The sequence below is a fragment of the Centrocercus urophasianus genome, unplaced genomic scaffold (genome assembly GCF_019232065.1).
Source record: "Centrocercus urophasianus isolate 14NV4802_14NV808 unplaced genomic scaffold, USGS_Curo_1.0 seq_12, whole genome shotgun sequence".
NCBI lineage: Eukaryota > Metazoa > Chordata > Aves > Galliformes > Phasianidae > Centrocercus > Centrocercus urophasianus.
In genome coordinates, this window is record NW_024884364.1 from 19,141,439 (window position 1) to 19,160,117 (window position 18,679).

The 18,679-nt window shown below is 35.8% G+C and overlaps 1 protein-coding gene across 6 annotated transcripts in view; it reads left to right on the top strand.

Annotated features, from left to right (window-relative positions):
• The window catches only part of GBE1 (1,4-alpha-glucan branching enzyme 1), a 150,690-nt gene that overhangs the window by 31,480 nt on the left and 100,531 nt on the right, over positions 1-18,679 (top strand). For 5 of the 6 annotated variants that reach the window (XM_042809501.1, XM_042809505.1, XM_042809503.1 and 2 more), the window contains exons 2-3: positions 2,253-2,422; positions 6,599-6,714. In XM_042809501.1, the coding sequence (XP_042665435.1) occupies positions 2,253-2,422; positions 6,599-6,714 (286 nt within the window). Of the gene's footprint in view, positions 1-2,252; positions 2,423-6,598; positions 6,715-12,944; positions 13,009-13,359; positions 13,748-18,679 lie in introns of those variants that run through there. The other variant, XM_042809507.1, reaches the window with a different exon arrangement.

The following is an 18,679-nucleotide window of genomic DNA, read 5'->3' on the forward strand; positions in this document are numbered from 1 at the left end:
CATATAGTATTCAGAGGAGATTGCTAAATGTGATGATCAGACAGATATTCACCTCTTTTAACGCTTGTGTGCCATGAATGAACATATCAGCCTTTGGAATGGTTCAAACAAAAAGGTTTTCCTGTCATTTTCTTTGTGTGATTCTGGGCTTTCAGTGTGAAAGATGAAAATGTTTCAGTGATGTAGAAATGAAAGAAGATTCTGTAAAAGCAAAACCTTAAGGTTGCTACACCTGGATTACAAGAACGCTCTTAAATGAATCCTCTCCTTTATAGCAGATAGAGAAATACACTTCTGTTCTGATTTACAGGATCTTCAAGGGAAGGTAACTTTGTTTTGTGGCCAGATGCATTTTGTCTCCTGAGATGAGTTTTTCAGAATAGTTCACAGCACAAGTAATTGATCCATTTTGGAAGCCTGTGGCTTTTTCATGAACTTCAAACAACCCATAGTCCTATATTTGATCGCTTCAGGAGGTCACTGACAGAATTAAAACTGAATGCTTTCTGGAATATCGTGTAAAACAAACACAGAGGGCACTAGTTGTTCCAGTTTTCATAATTTCTATAATGATGGCACAGCAGTTGTCTGAATGAACTTCCTCTGTCACAAGCACTTTGCTCTTGTATAATGACTATATTTAAAGAGTAGCTTTAAATAAAACAAAAAACTATATTCCTTCCCCAAACTGAGCAAATTAGAATACATTTACTGTTCAAATAGAACCTTTCAGTAGGGAACAATGTTTCTGTTACCAAATGCTATATGGTGAGCTTCTGAGCCTGTTTTAATTGCTTGTTCTATTTCTGTATTTAACTTTCATTTTATTTATTGATATAAATATTTCTGATTGCAATTGATTAAAATTCCATTGACTGGATGTGTATATATAGGTTATACACTTATACACAGTGTAAATGAAATTGATTACCAGAGTAGTTGTTTGCAATGTGTTTCTGAGGATTAGATTCATGAGTAAATTTAAAGGAATGGTGCAGGTAGATGGGCAACATGTTATAAATGTTTTTTCTGTAGTGAATCCTGAGGCATTTTTTTAATCTTGCTGTTTCTAAATGTGAACACTGTAATACAAACCTGCTGGGAGATTAACCTTGAAAGTGGTCATAGTACTCAAAATTAATATGTTATTCTGTTTAACCAGTAAATTGACATTTTGATCCCTTACTTTGAACTAATGAAGACCAATTCTGAAACAAAACTTTAAAACAAATCTGAGAGTAGTGCACCAGTCCTAATGTTACAGGCAGAGTAACTCTTTTCTTTTTTCTTCTAAACCAACAAAGCGTAATATTGTAATATTGTTAGCTTTTTTTTAATGTTTATTTTTCCTTTTTCAAGATACAGTAAGTGTAATGAGGCAGACAAGTTGGTTTTGCTTCAGTTCTTTCCAGTTTTTATACATTTCAGAAGCCTCCTTTCCATTTATGAAGAACACTGGTACATTTCTAAATTGCAAATAAAATAACCTTGCAGATAGCATTAATAAAATTCTCAATTGAAGCTCTTTAGCCATGCCTCTTCACATAGTAGCTCACACTTGGGAAAGCAAATCTAACCCTCTTCTTTGTGTAGTATCTGGCTATAGTGTGTCTCTGAATTGCTGGGAATGTCTGACAGGAGAACTCCAAGCTGTTAATATCAAACTTTACATTAGAGGCTTATTGCATTTCTAGCCCTAACAGGGGTAAGTATGGAAGTAATTATTTTGTATTGTCCTCTAAAGTTTGACTGTAAGTAAATGTATATACTTCTCACCAACTAGTTCCAGTGGCAGAGGACTACGTAGTTTTGCTGATGATCTTTCTAGATAAATTGTTTAAGCAGTGCCAGACTATTTCCTCCATGCTTGCTATTTGCTGTATTGCAGATTTTTCAGTATTCAGAGTTTGTCTATTAAAATTGGTCATAATAGATGTACCAGGCCTATGGAATTCTCCCTATGATGTCCTTGCTCAGTATTAATAAGATAGATGAAAAAGTATTATGCTGTTCAGAGTATGAATTTCTCCTGTTGTGTTGCAACACCAGGATTTTTGAACTGCAAATCAGGAACTGTAGACTCCTTAGAGTCTTAGACTTAAAGTGCAAGGACTTCATGCGAAGTGGAGAAAACAGAAGTGGAAACTGCAACTTTTTTCTGGATTGCAACTATAAAAAATTGTGGTTTGATAATTTATTTTCTATTTCTGTAAAGAGAAATGTCTCAGTTATTATTATTATTTTTTTTAAAGGTATGCTCTGTTCTACAAACGTTTGAAGGGCATTGATGACAATGAAGGAGGTCTTAATAAATTTTCAAAAAGTTACAAATCTTTTGGAGTTAACCAATTTGTGGATGGTGGTGTATATTGCAAAGAGTGGGCACCAGGTGCAGAAGCAGTGTTTCTCACAGGTGATTTCAGTAAGTATTTCAGGAACATTTCCTCTCTGTTACACTGTGTTTTAGATCAATATCCTTTTCACTTAAAAACAGTGCTGTGGCAAACATTCAATTCTAATAGCAAAAATACATATGATGTGTTCCTAGTTTAGTGGCATTTAGTAACTTAATCTTCTGTATTAGAATAACCTAATAATGTGTTTCCATTGAATTCAGTATTATGTATCAGAATTATGTATTTCTATTTTTATATCCATAAAATGACTTCTCTAAAGACTCTAGCCTGATCACAGTGCAGCATTAGTTGAATATACCTAAACTACTTGATAACCTTTCTGAAGATATACAGTTTGGCTTTTGTAGTATTGTGTGAAGGGAGGGAGAAAATAACAGTAAAATAACCTGATTTATCTTCTCTACTAATCTAACAGCAGTGTTACCCAAGAACCAAGGCTTTTTGTGATTCTAACTAATCATGAGAGTGTAGAAACAAGTACTGCTTCAAAATGGTGATATCAAATCCTAATTGAACGTGCTCATGAAAAAGTACTATTCTCTTCTAGGAAAAGAAGGGATGGTGTTGGCAGAACAGGAAGGTGGCAGGATCACAGAGGAGGAACTGTATTGCTTAGTTTGAGAACTGGGAAGACATTGATTTACTTACATAGAGCTTGAGACAAAATCATAAATTTGCTTGTTTGTCAGAAGGCTAGCCACGCTTAGGTGATGTTATGCAAACTCTTAAATTTTTGCTCTTAAATCCTGCAATACTAGTTCAACTCTCTAATTTTTTTTTGTATGCCTATATAACTTTAAAATGGTAAGACTCTTTATCTACACTCTTAACTGTAGCATCTGGTGGTAGAGCAGTTAAGCCTTTGTACTAAAATGTGCACTGTTAGAAAGAAATTTAAGTAGATTACCCTCACAGTACTTTTTAGATATGTTTGAGATTTTTTTTTTTCAGTATTTCATAGTTCCCAGACATCAGGCCTAAACTATGTCTATTTTAATTGTCACTTTTTTTTTTTTTTTTAGTTTAAGAACTTGATTAAAGGGTCTGTGTCTGCTATTTACTCTTATAATCTGAGCATGTAGACAGTGATTACTTTTAGGAAATCTTTAATGCAGAAGATGAACAGAAAGGTTTGTGTAACAGCACTTTCAGCTGTGGTCCCATTTGATACAATTCGACCTAACAAATGACAGGGTAGCTTTCCTTCAAACAGTCCCTGTCTTTAAATTTGAATAGATGTTGATAAAATAGGTTGATATAGCACGTGAATTTTAATACAAAAATCAGATATATCTTTTGATTCCAAAACTCAGTAACAACTCATGGCTATAGTTCACCTCCTGCTAGATTACAGTGGTGCTAGCTGTTAATAGTGACTGTAAGGCAGCTGCATGAGGGAATTTTAAAAGCTAAACTTTACATTTATAAACACACATGATTCTCCTTTTCTCTTTCTTGCTTGCGATCTGGCACCATCAGCTACACCTTAGGCTTCTTCTTTGTAATGGGCTAAATTAAACAATGTAATCTAAGATCAGCTGTTTTGAAAACAGACTTAATGAAATTAATACCTAAGATTTTAAAACAATTATATAAATTGTAAATTGTCTTGGAGTAGAGTTTGCAGGGAAGTACATGTATTGGTACTGGGAAGACAGTTAAAAAACAAAGCAACAACAATAAGCTCACAAGAACAAACCTATTTCATTTAAAAAATATTTCATGTAGCACATCATATGAAGCAGAATTTTAGGAATGAGAACTTAAAATAGTTCTGTCTGTGTTAATGAAATGTGGCAGTAAGAAGTCAAAAGATTAAAAAGAAGTTCACTTAAATGTGGAAAAAAATGCATTTGTCCTATATATCATATTCATCATCAGTCGTAGTAAAGTATTCATTCCCAAAGGGAAGATGATGTACTCAAAAAGCCTAGAGGAATGGAAGATTGTCATTCAATTCAGATGATTTGGCTTTAATAATATTCTGATGAGAAATTGGGTTGCAAAACCCTAAGATTTAGAGTCAGGTTGCTACAGGTGCATTTAATTAAAACTGAATCCCTTTAACCTTTCTTCAAGTTTTCAAACAGGTTAAAGTTTCAAACTAAATTTATGATCATATTGTATTTAAATTGAATATCAGGTTTTCTGTTAATAAGATTTTTTTTTTTTTTAAAAAAAGCTCAGGTTCATAAAGAGGAAAGAGTAATTGAACTACTGCAGGGAGGATGGGTTGAATTGTTACAAGGAAGCAAACCAAACTTAAAATAGCAGCTTTTCAGTTTTAAACTGAAATTTAATGATATGTGATTTAAAAACAAGGCAATTCATGACTTGCTTTTAGTTTTGCTGTGGATAAATGAATAATGGTGTTTTCTCATAATAGCTTACTTCCTTAAGTATTATCTGTGGATCTCTTAGACATTTGGTTGAAAGACAAGAAAAAAACAAATGAAAGAAAACAAAACAAAGCAAAAAAACAAACACCAAAAACAAAACACCACAAGTACTAATTCCCACTACTTAACCTTTTAAGTTAACTATATTCAAGGACAGAAAACAAGTAAAAAATTGATAGTGCAGACAATAAGAACTTTGATATTAAGGACTTGTATCTCAAATTATGAATATGTGAGTTTTTTTTTTTTTTTTTTTAATCTCCTTCTTTGACATTTGTAGGGACTGTGAGATCCTCCTTATGGACTAACTTCTAGTGTTATACCTCCTGGAAAAAGGCAGAATGGCACACAAATCTGTATTCAAATTGGAGAATGAAAAACATGAATTTCGGTTAATCCTTGTATTTTCAGAACTATGTACTGTGAAATGTTGAATCATGTTAGATATTAAGTGTTGCTCTATTTTTTTGAATAAGCATTCAAGTAACTTATTCTTCAGCATCTACTACTGCATACTAAGTAAAAAAACCAACCAACCAAACAAACAAAAAAAAACACCAAACAAAAAAGCAATGGAAAACCTACCAAAAATAAGCAATCAAAACCTGTAGACAAGTAGGCTAGTAGTTTCAAAGTAGTGTAAATAGCTGCTGCCCATGAAGCAAGGCAGTAAGTTTTGCTGTCATGTCTAGTTTTTCTTTAATTACTTTCAACCACTAGTATGTTTAGTAGAAGTATTTGTCAGCTGTTAGTGTATGTACTTAGTCTTATATATCATAGGAGCTTGCAGAAGACTGCTTATGCTTCTGTACTTGAGGTGAAAACCACCTGTCTTTACTACAGGAAATATAGAAATCATCAAGAAGGAAATTGTGATGCAATTCAGTTTTCTGTTTTGACTGGTTTCTTGTTAACATGAGATTTGCTGTTGCTGTGGGCTATGTGAGGTGGACAAGTTTCAAGGCAAAAATAAGTCATTTTGAAACTTGGCTTAGCACTTTCTTCTAGTTCAGAAATAGTTACATTGCCTTTTGCTAGTCAGTTCAGAAGCTGTATATTTAGTTGCATTCATAAGAACTAACCTTGAACATCTATAGAAATGCACACAATTTTCTTGGCAGGCATTTATTCAGTTAAGCATGTCATCATGACTAACCTCACACCTCTCCAGAATTCAGTGACTCAAAACAGTATGAAGAATCTTGAATTATATAACCTAAACTTGGTTCAGTAAATGTGTTTTGTTTTTGTGTTTCTTTTAATGAAAAGGGAACCCTCTTCAGGATTTAATTAATTATAACCGTGGCATTTCAGGCTAACATTCTTAGCTGTTACAAAGCATTTAGTTTTAAGTGGTTTTGTTGTTATTGCTACCAGGTTTGTCAGCTGCTTCCATCCTCATTCTCCTCGTTTATATACTTTTTGTTATTAAGGACATCAGTTAGTCGAAACAGAAGCAACTATAAGTATGCGTATCCGTATCCAGAGTTGGTTTAGGCATATGGTTTATGGAGATGGCTTTTATTTTGTCCAAGAATATTTTTTTTCCCTTTTCTGTAATCAGAAATTGTCGAAGTAGAATTGGAGTATGGTTTCCCAGTGAACATCATATTGAACCTCTCCTAAAGGAAGTGTGCAGGAGTAGCTGATTTAAAAGTATTTGTTTATGTATTGCTGAAAATCAAATGTATTCTGAAAAAGATTGAAAATACTGTTATGACTTCGAATTTTAATAGGGCATATTTTAAGATAAATACACTTAATTCTATGTTCCTTTTACAGATGGCTGGAATCCATTTTCTCATCCATATAAGAAAATGGATTATGGGAAATGGGAGTTGTTCATTCCACCTGGACAAGATGGTTTTTCTCCTGTGCCTCATGGATCAAAGCTAAAGGTGCTAGTTCAAACCTTTTTCTTTTCAATTCTTGTGACATTTCTTACTCATTTTGTCCTGTTTGTTTTCTCCTAAATATCTTGTGGTTGTTACAAGAAACAGAATCAATTTATCTGCTTGTGCAAGTGACCCTAAATGGTGAAAGAGTAATGTCTAGTTTTCTTTGTCTGTATTTTGTGCAACTACTTAGTATTCTATTCAAATCTTAGCACCCTGGTGGGAAGTGCTATGCTTTTAACTATAACTTTTCAAGTTGTTCTGTTTGTATGTAGTATATTTAGCCTTTTAAAACTTAACTCTTAACACTTAGTAATTAAGAATATTGATCCGTAGACATAGCTTAAGGAATTTGAGCTAAATACAGAATGATGGAAAGCTTATCACCAGTTGTATTTCATGAGCATGAAGTCCTGACTTTCAGAAATTAACTGAATGTTTCTTTGAGCTGTCAAATACCACATTTTTTATGCCTCGTGTCATTATATACACAGCAATACCTATCACTGGATGTGGTTATTTATACATGAATACTGATTTCCCTCACTGTGATATACTTCTGAAAATTTGGCTGTTGCAATTTGAGCTTGTGTTCTAAAGATGTCAAATGATAACAGGGGTCAGCAATGAGTAATTAAGGAAAGAAATATATGAAATCATATAAGAGAACTAATCAACGGGGAGTGTTTGTATAATACATATACTACAGTTTCAGGGCTCCCATCAACAAAATTAGCACATAAAAAAAAAAAATCCATTAAAAATCTGGTCTTAATGAAACGGAATCTGCCAAAGCAAAGAATACGTACTGGAAATGTTTGCTCAATATATGTACTTAATGCTGTGTTTATTATGGTTTAGAAAATTGTCTCAGTAATAAATATGAATGAATTGAAATTTAGGATTAGTCATTCAGAGGTGTGAGAAAGCTGATTTTATTTTGCAGAGCAGGGGAGAAAACTTTTCTCTGCATCAAAAATGTGGGTGATTAAACAATTTACGACACTAGAGAATGGTTACTGATATTTTCTATAATTTAGAGATAAATAGGTTGTTTTCTAATTGCTGCTATACTGCCTTTTATTTATGTTGCATTTTCAAAATTAGTGTGCTCAGCTACTATAGAATGTTCTATGCTCAGTGTAGAGATAAAAGGTGAGAATGATGAGAAGTTGATAACTATTAGCAAATAATGTGTATTCCTAAGAATGCTTGGCAAAATTGAGTTGTGTCTTTGTATAATCATGGTCATATTTCCTACTTTTAAACAGCAGATCTGTACAGTACTTACTCTCTTTCCATTTGCCATCTGTAAGGCAAAGACAATACTGCTCATAATTGGTTTAATATATAGAATTTTGGGTTACCCAGGATGACTGTTAATATCGGTCATGTTATTCGTTGTAGTTCTGTAGTTGCTCTGAGCCTTCTGAAGAGGCTGGCAGAACAGAATGTGGGTTTGATTTCTTTTTTTTTTTTTTCTTTTTTTACTCCTCCCCCTTGTCTTTAATTGTGCTTTTGTGCAGTTTGCTCTAAACAAGGACATGCAGTTATGACTGACATTGAAAATGTTTAATTACCAAAGACGTCCGTGAAGGTAAACTGTTGTTATTCTGTCTGCCCCTGAGTCTGTTTAGCTTTTGAATGCATACATCCTGATGTGAATAAAATTTTGATATCTTTGCACTTAAAATACAAGTACATGTAGTTATACTGATAATTTCACCCACACAATATTCATTCAAACATCTTATGTAACTTTTCTGATAATATTTCATGATTATTTTTTGGGTTATTGGTGCTTATGAATCTAACACATCATTAATATTTCCTTTCTGTGCGTTTATGTATCGTAAAGTAACACGTGAAAAAAATTCCTCAGTTAAGGTAAGGTGATTCTGAGATGGCTTATCTGTCACAAAATCTGAAGTGAGGTTGGAATATTCCATGTGGTAAGAGTGTACATTATCTTCATGTTATGGGTCATCTTTCTGTCTGCTATCACTCCAGTAACAGATTCATAGAACTGCTGCTCTTTTATTAGCAGCTTAATTAGCCATTCATGGATTTGTTTATTTTGGGGATCGTTAGAATTTGTGTAGTAGAACAATATTTTGCAGTTCTTCATTCATGTAAAAGCTAAGAATATTGCATTTTATGTAGATAGAAATTATGCAGATTGCAGAGGTAATGTTTACAGACACAGGCAGTGTTGTCTGTGTATGATATACTAGCAGGAATAGAAGTTGTTGTTGGGGTGTTTGTGTGTGTATTTATATTGCATTACTGTAAAAAGCGTAAGGGCATCATAAGTTTTTAGAATTTATTTTGCCAGTATTAATGTTTAAATATTTAAGTAGTCAGTTCCAGACATTCACATACAGATTTGAGTAATCTGCAAGGAGGAAAACAGTTCTTCCAGAAAGTCCTTATCTTTAGCTTCTCTCTATACTATTTTTGTATTGAGTTCTACACAGGTGAATGCCAAGTTCTGAAATTGTGACAAGGTCATTTCTTTTAAATAAGTAATTTCTGAACCAGAATGGAAATGGATGCAGTGTGGCTGGTGACACTAATTTAGACCAGGTTACAAAATATTTTTATAGGAAAATAAATAAGGAACAGAGGTCAAACATTTTCTTGTTCAATAGTAGTAGACCATATACTGCAGCTCTTCAGGCAGCCTTCTCATAACCAAAGAAAGACATTAGAGAAGGTGAATTCAAAAAAAAAAAAAAAAAAAACTCAAAAAAAGAAAACACCACAACAACCAATAGCCTTGCATTTTAGTATGCTTTTTTGAAGGAATAGATGCTTACAGCAGTTAGGCACCTTCTTTTTTTCTTTGAAAATAACAAAGTATTTTTTTGTTGTTGTTACATGGTGATAATACCACTAGGTATTTCCAAAGCTCCTCCTAGGTCCATGAGGGAACCTTTAAAGAGTTACTTGGTGAACAAATATAGTTGCTGTTTTGTTATGAGTGCTTTTTATTTTCGGATAGATGACCCCCTCCTTGTGAGGAGGGGGTGAGTGTTATCTACTTTCATTGTCAGAAATGACTCAATTTTTCTTTCATTGACAGTGTTCCCAATTTCTTTTTCATAGTATATAAGCAAGCTATTAGAAGAATTCAGGTGGATAGGCTTCCTTAGTAAGTCTTGTTGTGATGCACGTGCAGGAATTTGTGTTCCACGTCATTGTTTTTGCTTGTTGTTTGTATATCATAGAATCTTCAAATTGCTCAGGTTGGAAAAGACCTTGAAGATCAAGTCCAATCATAACCTAACCATACAACTCTAACAATCCTCCGCTAAATCATGTCCCTAAGCACCACAATCAAGATGGTTTTTAAACCATCCCACATTCAGGGATGGTGACTCCACCACCTCCCTGGGGAGCCTATTTCAGTACTTAACAACCTTTTCTGTAAACTAGTGTTTTCTGATATCCATCCTAAACTTACCCTGGCACATCTAGTCCTGCTCACCATACTATTCCTAATAGAAGCCAGGATGCCATTGACCTTGGCCACCTGAACATGCTGCTGGCTCATATTCAGCTTATTGCCCATCAGTGCACCAGGGTTCCTTTCCATCAGGCAGCTTTCCAGCCACTCCTCCCCAAGCCTGTAGGGCTGCCTGGGGTTGTTGTAGCCAAAATGCAGGGCCTGACACCTGGCCCTATTGGAACTCATACAGTTAACCTTAGCCCATTGATCCAGTCCCTCTGTAGTGCCTTTTTCTTCTTTCCCCTCAGGCAGATCACCACTCCCTCCGTAACTTGGTGGAGTATTGTATCTGCTGAAAGTACCTGTAAATTCAGTTTTTATTGTAGCAGTCTCTAATTTTGAAATAGTGCCAGTGAAGCTTAGGTGATAACACCATTAAAAATTGAAATCTTATTATCTGTGTTGGAGAACTTGTTTAATATTCTTCATAGGAATACAAAAGATCAAAACAGAAAACAAAGAGCAACTGGAAAATAGAAGCTAATAAAAATTCAAATCTAGAGAAATTTACCTTCCAAATTCATGACTAACAATCAAATTCTAAAACATTTTGACACAAATAATAAAGCATAGTAAATATAAAATATTGGCAATTACAATTGTGGACTATCTGCTGCTTCAGAATGTTGGATAGAAAATAATTTCTAATTTGACATTGGTGTAAGATGAACTGTAAAATTTTTCTTCTGTGTGCTTGAGAAATTAAATAGTACTGAAATAATAATTGTTAAACTTTCAAGTAGCGACAGTTGACTGTGATTTTTTGAAATGATATTGTTAACCTTATAAGTTTATCTGGTGCTTTATCTGACAACATGTTGAGTAGGTGCTTGAAATAAAAACACTGTGTACATCCAGATCTTATTCATATCTTAATGAAATTTAGCTCCATGTAGTTGATTTAGGTTTATTCCTCTTAACTTATGAAGGCAAGTGTTAGGATTTCTTCAGAATGTAACTTTCCAATGGTATGGTAAAGATTAGGAAAATTGTCTGAAAAACTTCAGGGATGACTGCATTCATTGGTTTTGTGTAGTCTTCTTGAGGCTATATAAATTAACTACCACTGGGTAGCTTTCTTAGATAGCTTTTATGTAGTTGCATGTAGATAGATGACAGTAAGAAAAAAGTATATCCAAAATACAAAATTGAGGCTGGCACCATGGCTAATAAGTCATAATTTCTTATTCTGTACAAAAATACCACCTCTCCTGGTTTTGGTTTTCTAGTTGAAATATATAATGCTTTTTAACATTAATGTGTGCAAAGGCGGAACTGCTGTACATTGCAATGCTTTAACACACACTAACCACATTTAAAGTACCTAAAAGTACATTTTTGTACCTATGAGATTCTGGGGAAAGGAAAATTGGTTGGAAAGAAGAACTTCATATTTACAATTTTTTACCACTCTATCTAGTAACTCATAGAGGTGCATGCTCTGTGTTGAGCATGAAAACCTTGAAAAAGAATCAAATGTGGTGAGCAAGTAGGTTAATCAGTGTCAGGGAACCACTGTCGGTAAAATTCATCAAGTGTAATTACTGACAATAATGAAATAGATGATGTTGCAGCTGACCTTACTGATCAGGAAGTCCAGTAGCATAGTATAAGACAGGTTTCAAGTTCAAGTCTCATGTGTTTCAAGTAGGCTGCAGTCAAAGTGTGAAAGCATTTTTAATGTGAACATGAAAGAGTAGTAGACATGAATAAATGAGATAACAGGTGTGTAGCTTGGTTGCTAGGTATAGAAGTGTTAGGGATGTAGTGGCTTTTTCCTTTAAACGTAAGATGTAAATGGATTACATGTAGTCAGACAACAGTCTACATACAAAGGGAGCCCAGATACCCCTACCTGAGGTAATTCCATAAGTTTTCTGAAGAAGTGTTCCTTGCTTTCTCATACATACAAATCTAATATTTCCTGCTTCCACCTCAGCTGTAGGTGGGGAAAATATTCTTGCTCATAGTCTAAGTGCAATGTCACTTCAAATTTCATGTCTTCAAGTGAGTGAGAGGAGTAAAACCTCAGCTCTGCTAAGTTGAGCAGTGATTGGGATGTCTTGAAGCATCATGCTGTGTCATTTGTGTGCAGCAAGGAGCAGACATAGTGTCACTGGCATTTTGAACTATAGGGAACAGGACTGGGGTAGCATATCTATGTCCATATCATTTCTATAATGAGGTACATTCAGTACCTCAGTGGAGCTAAATGGGGAAGTAAAGCCTTAGCGTGTGGCACTGCCTTTTGTTTCATCGCATGATTGTTAGCAAGTTATTGTCAAATTTGCTGTTAACTACAGATTAAATTTACTGGCAGGAAGAGTTGTTTTCTCAGTGGGATAAAAATGGTCTCTTTGTTTATCAAATCCAAATAGGCAACGTGCAACTACTCATGGGCACATAGAAGTTGTAGCAGCCATAAATCATTGTGATACAGTGGACTGTTGCTCTTCAGAGCCTTTTAGAGACTTAGGTTGTGGGTTTTTTTGTTTTTTTTTTTTTTTTTCCGGATTGAGCCCAGCACTTGAGAATGTTTTTGTTCAGTTATTTTGGCAGGCTGAGCTCTCCTGTGACTTGGTGACTGCACAATTCCTTGGTAGGAGGTTTTGCCATTTAAAAAATTGTTTCCTTTTAGTTTAGCCATACAAAAAATGAATTGTTTCAATTGATAATGGGTATGCTCTAGAGCAAAGTGTAATTATTATTATTTTTTTTTTAGGGGAAAGAATTCAAAGCTTCTTAAAAAGAAGTCTTCAAATGAGAATTTGGAGCCTGAGGGTCCAGTTAAGTCTACACATATGACTATGTTCTGAGTTTTTTTTGATTTGTTTTTAGGATAGAGTCACTAATAGGTTAAAGCTGTTAACCTATGTTAACCTGTTAACTATGATGTGACTACTGGTAATTTAGAAATTCTAGTTCTCAGCTCTATTTCTCTATAGTATTGTTAAGAGAAAATTATAGGCAGAGAATGAAGTGGAGGATAAACTCTTTTAATGGAACTATTCCATGTGGTTCCATATGGTTGATGCTCAAGTCCTGTCTTGGAATCTCTGTAGGTAACACAGGAATTGGTAGAAGCAGACTTTTTTTCTGAGGCATTATAATGAAACATTAATGGTATTCTCTTTTAGGTTATCAAAAAGTAGCTAAACTAATGCAGCTAACAATGTATAGAGAGACTTCCAGGGGAGCTTATCCCTGGAAGATGACATCATAATGCAGAAGACGCATCAGGATGGTGGAGTGGTGTGGATGGTTTGAATTTTTCTCCGTATTATCTACCAAAGAGGCTGTGGCCAAATGTGATCAAGACTGTTACTGTGGAGAAAAATAACAAGAAGAGAGATGGACAGTGAAAGGGCCATTGCCAGAAGCTACCTCAGTCATCTGTAAAATACTGTGGATGTGTCACAGGAAACTGTGCTATTTCATCTAAAAGCATTTCTTCATTGCTGTGAAAGAGCTGTGAATGGGAGCACCAAAAAAGAAGCAGCAATGCCACAGCCACCCAGTCACAAGGTTCATTATGCATCAGTTATCCTTTACGCAAATGCTTTAGAGTAGAGGGTATGTCATAGTGCTTTAATATGCCAATTATGTACTTCAGTAGCTTGTTTTCTACTTGACATGGCTTGAAACAACTCTAATAAGTTGCACTTATTGTGTGTAATCTGCCTTCTAACTATGATTGCTTTTCAAATCATGCTGTCCCAAGCCTCTTAATTATTTAATACATATGAATGTTTTTATATAGTCTATAGAAAAGTTTTATATTTTTTAATCTTTATCACTGTTGTTATGGTAACGTGACTCTGGTTAAGTCTCAGTGAGGAAAAAATATTTATTGAATTACATTTTTAGAGATTCCAGTTTTGCTTTTATTGACTTGCCTTTTGAAAGAGTTTTTCAAAATCTGAATTCTAGATTCTAGTGTGAATGATGTCCTGCAAGGTAAATACGTGGTGTTCTCTTTTTTTATAAAGTATTCTAATTGTCTGTAAATACCTAATAGCTATTAGCTACACGAAATATGACACTATTAGCTTATTGTATTTTCCTATAGTATCCCATGAATTTTTAGAGTAGTTGATGGTTAAGTGAAGCGGTGTCTGTAGTCTGGTGCCTGTTGAAATATACTGGGCATATTTCCGTGTTATAGTGCTTTCGTTAATAATAGTTCTCCTGTTATTCGCTTGATTTTGATGCTCATATGTTATTTGTATCTCTATCTATATGGAAGTTTTTGTAATAGTAGGCTACTGTATCTGTCTCTTGAATTATACAGTATTCAAATAGATACTGTATTTATTTTCTGTACATTTTTGTTAGTATACATGTCTAAGTGAAGCAGGGAAATGGAGGGGAAAAAAAAAATTTCTTTTTTAATTTGTTCTAGTAAACTAGTTAAACACGTTTTTAGATTCTTCATTGAAATAGAAATACTTGCTTAATTCACAAATGGAGTTATATCTCCCTCTTTTGGAAAGTCTGAGCATGGCTTAACTTTGGAGTTAGGCTTAACTTTGGTGTTAGACTTTTTTCCTTCTTTCATTTATTATTGATTTTATTTATTTATTTTAATTTTGCACAGTGAGAGGGATGAAGGGGAAAATTCTGCATATCCCTGATAAGTTTAGAGTCTGGTGTGATTGAGTATTTTCAGACAAATAATCTGCACAGAAAATTCCACCTCCCCCCCCCGTGACTTCTGAATCAAAGATACTTCTTCACAGAATTATTGTTAAACATAAAATCACCTGAGAAGTATTCAAGTGTGTCCAATAACTAGACAGCATTTTTTTTCAATATCTGAAATAGAGGCTTGACCATTTGGCGAATATTTATTTATTTTTCTAAAGCAGGCAGCTTTGTCTTGACTAATTTTGATTTGATAGTAAGTTGAAAAGAGTAGACATTGAGTAATGCGACTAGAACATTCCATTATTTTTCCTTTCCATTTTAGCTGACTTTCAATTTATGAAGAATAACCTGACAGACATAAAATACCTTTATGTGTTTTCTGAAACATCTTTTCAGAGTTTATACTGAATTAGCTTTTTAACAAATAACATAGAATCCTTAGAGTCTAACTCCCCTGCAGTGAACAGGGACATCCACAAATATATCAGGTTGCCCAGGGCCTTGCGTTGAAAGTTTCCAGAGACAGGGCATCAACTACACCCTTCTTTCCTGTAGCTCCCTTTTAGATATTGAAAGGTCACTATTAGATCATCTCACAGCCTTCTCCAGGCTGAAGAGTATCGGCTCTTTAGCCTGTCTTCATAGGAGGGCTGTTCCATTCTATGGATCATTTTTTTGACCTTCTTCTGGATGCACTCCAATAGGTTCATGTCCCTCTTATACTGAAGACTCCACAGTTGGATGCAGTAATCCAGGTGAGGCCTCAGGAGCACAGAATAGAGGGGCAGGATCACTTCCCTCAATCTGCTGGTCATGCTTCTTTTGATGCAGCCCAGGATACAGTTGGTTTTCTGGGTTGTGAGGGCACACTGCTGGTTCGTGTCCAGTTTGCCGTTCACCAGTGTCTTCAGGTCTTTTTTGACAGGACTGCTCTCAATTGTTTTATTCCCCAGTTTGCAATGGTAATGGGAGTTGACCCAGGTACAATACTTTGCACTTGGATTTGTTGAACTTCGTGAGGTTCACCTGGGCCCCCTGCTTAAGCCTGCATAGGACCCTTTGGATGTCATCTTGTCCCTCTAGTGTGTCAACTGCACCCCACAGCTTGGCATCGTCAGCAAAATTGCTGAGGATGCACTCGACCCCACTGCCCCACTATTGATGTCATTGATGAAGATATTAAAGAATATTGTTCCCAGCACTGGCCCCTGGGGGATACTGCTTTTCACAATAGCAATCTAAACATTGAGCCATTGACTATTGCTCTCTGGACTTAATCCTGCAGCCAGTTCTTCATCAATCCAACAGTCCACCCATCATTATTTTCTAATTTGGAGAGAAAGTTGTTGTGGGATACTGTGTCAAAGGTTCTACTGGAGTCCAGATAGATGACATTGTCCATTGCATCCGTGGACACCATCATAGAAGGCCACTAGGCTAGGTTGATCATGCAGGATTTGCCCTTGGTGAAGCCATGCCGGGGTTTTCCCATCTCACCTCCCTGCTTTCTGTAGGCCTTAGCACGGCTTTCAGGAAGATCGGTTTCATTATCTTCCCTGGTATAGAGATGAGACAATCAGGTTTGGTAGTTCCCAGGGTTATTTTTTTTTACCCTTTTTAAAAACGAGTATGATGTTACCTTTTTTTCCAGTCACCAGGGACTTCATCTGATTGCCATGATGGGGACCTGGGGATCCTGGTGGATGGAAAACTTAACATGAGTCAGCAATGTGCTCTTGCAGCTTGGAAAGCAAATAAATGGTATCCTGGGCTCCATCAGAAGAGGGGTGTTGGACAGCAGGGACAGGGTGCTGATTGTCCTTCTCTGCTCTTGTGAGGCCCCATCTGGAGTACAGTGTCCAGGTCTGGAGGCCCCCAGTACAAGAAAAACAGAGAGCTGTTGGAGAGGGTCCAGAGGAGAGCCACAAAGATGATCTGAGGACCGGAGCACCTTCCCTATGAAGACAGGCTGAGGGAGCTGGGCTTCTTCAGCCTGAAGAAGAGAAGGCTACGGGGTGACCTCATTGCAGCCTTTCAGTACCTAAAGGGAGCCTACAAACAGGAGAGGAATCAACTCTTTGAGAGGGTAGATAACAGCAGGACAAGGGGAAATGGTTTTAAGTTGAGGGAGGAAAGATTTAGGTTAAATGTCAGGGGGAATTTCTTTACAGAGAGAGTGGTGAGGTGCTGGAACAGGCTGCCCAGAGAGGTTGTGGATGCCCCATCCCTTGAGGCGTTCAAGGCCAGATTGGATGGGGCAGCCTGGTCTAGTATTAAATGTGGAAGTCGGTGGCCCCTGCATGTGGCAGGGGGTTGGAGATTCATGATCCTTGAGGTCCCTTCCAACCCAGGCCATTTGGTGATGACTATTTAAATGCCATCAGGAAGGGCTTGGCAACCACATCAGCCAAGTCCATTAGGCCTCTGGGATGCATCTCATTGGGATTCATAGACTTGTGGATCTTCAAGTTCCTTCCCCAATCCCTTCCTACCAAACCAAATGTTTGAGGGCTGTGTGGTGAGCAGTTATCTGGGAAGGCTGAAGCAAAAAAGTACCTCAATCTTCTCCTTTACTGTTGTTACCAACCTGCCTAACCCACTGCCTTTGTGCCCATCTTGGTCATTGTGAGGCAGGGATGTACAGGGGCAAAAACAGTGCAGCAGTAGTGAAGCAATGTCTGCTAGTTCTTTCTTTTTCTTCTACTGCAGAGGCTGCTGAGGTTTTGCTCTCTTTGTGTGGATTCTCTGAAATTTATCAGGTTGACTTACAGAATAATGCTCTTAACAGCATTATGTCCTTGTTTGCTTGCTTGCTTATTTACATATTTTCTCTGGGCATTTGAATTTTCTTTGTATCCTCTTTTAAAGATGACTGTGGGAGACAAGAAACCTTGCATTCTGGTCCTATATTCTTCAGCAGTTTGCGTTGCCTTACCAAAAGCATTCCTCACTCCAGAATAGGGAGAAAAGCCAGTCTTGGAATAGTTTGAGCCCATGAATATGAAAATGTTGGACATGCAATATCTGCCAGCTGTAAAGCTGCCTCAGTTTGATCTGAGAGGTTTAGTTAAAAACACATGGCTGAACTGGAAGCAGCATCCTGTTTTTTGGGGGGATTTTCTTTCCTTTTCTTTTTTTTTTTTTTTTTTTTGGTATCTGGTCAATATTCCCTGAATAGGAAAATTGCTTTTAGATCAGATGTAGGGTAGAAGTACTTTGCTTATAAACTGGTATGACCAGTAGAAATAATGGTAATAATTGCCCTATTGTTTCGTGTGTGCAGAATGCAGAGTTGGTGGTCATTTAGTCTTGTATATATGGTTAGTTTGTATCAACCACTAGCAAAAGAAGATAATCTTAACAATGTATTCTATTGAATATTGAGGACCTGATATGTTTTGTGGAATAAAAGTCAAAGGTGTCCAGGGAAAAGCTATTTTCAACTAATTATAAAACTTCACTTCTCTATTTATGTGGCAGCTTGAGGTAGCTGAAAACAGAAGGATGATCAATTTAAGAAAAAAGAAAAATGATCTCATAGCAGGATTGTATCAATGACTTGAACACAGAAATAGGCTTTTAAACCAAACTGCACTTATGAAATAAAATGTAAGGCCAGTTTTTTTTTAATGTAGCAGAAAGTTTCAGGTACAAATATTTAGAGAGATAAACATGAGTTGGTTCAGATTCTTTTCTATTCTTGTAAACCTGTGCTTTCTATCTTTTCCCTTTTTTTACTGAAATAGAAATTAAAACCCTTCTTGTTTTACAGTGTTTGCTTTATTAGAAAAAGTGTTGGTGTACAAGTTG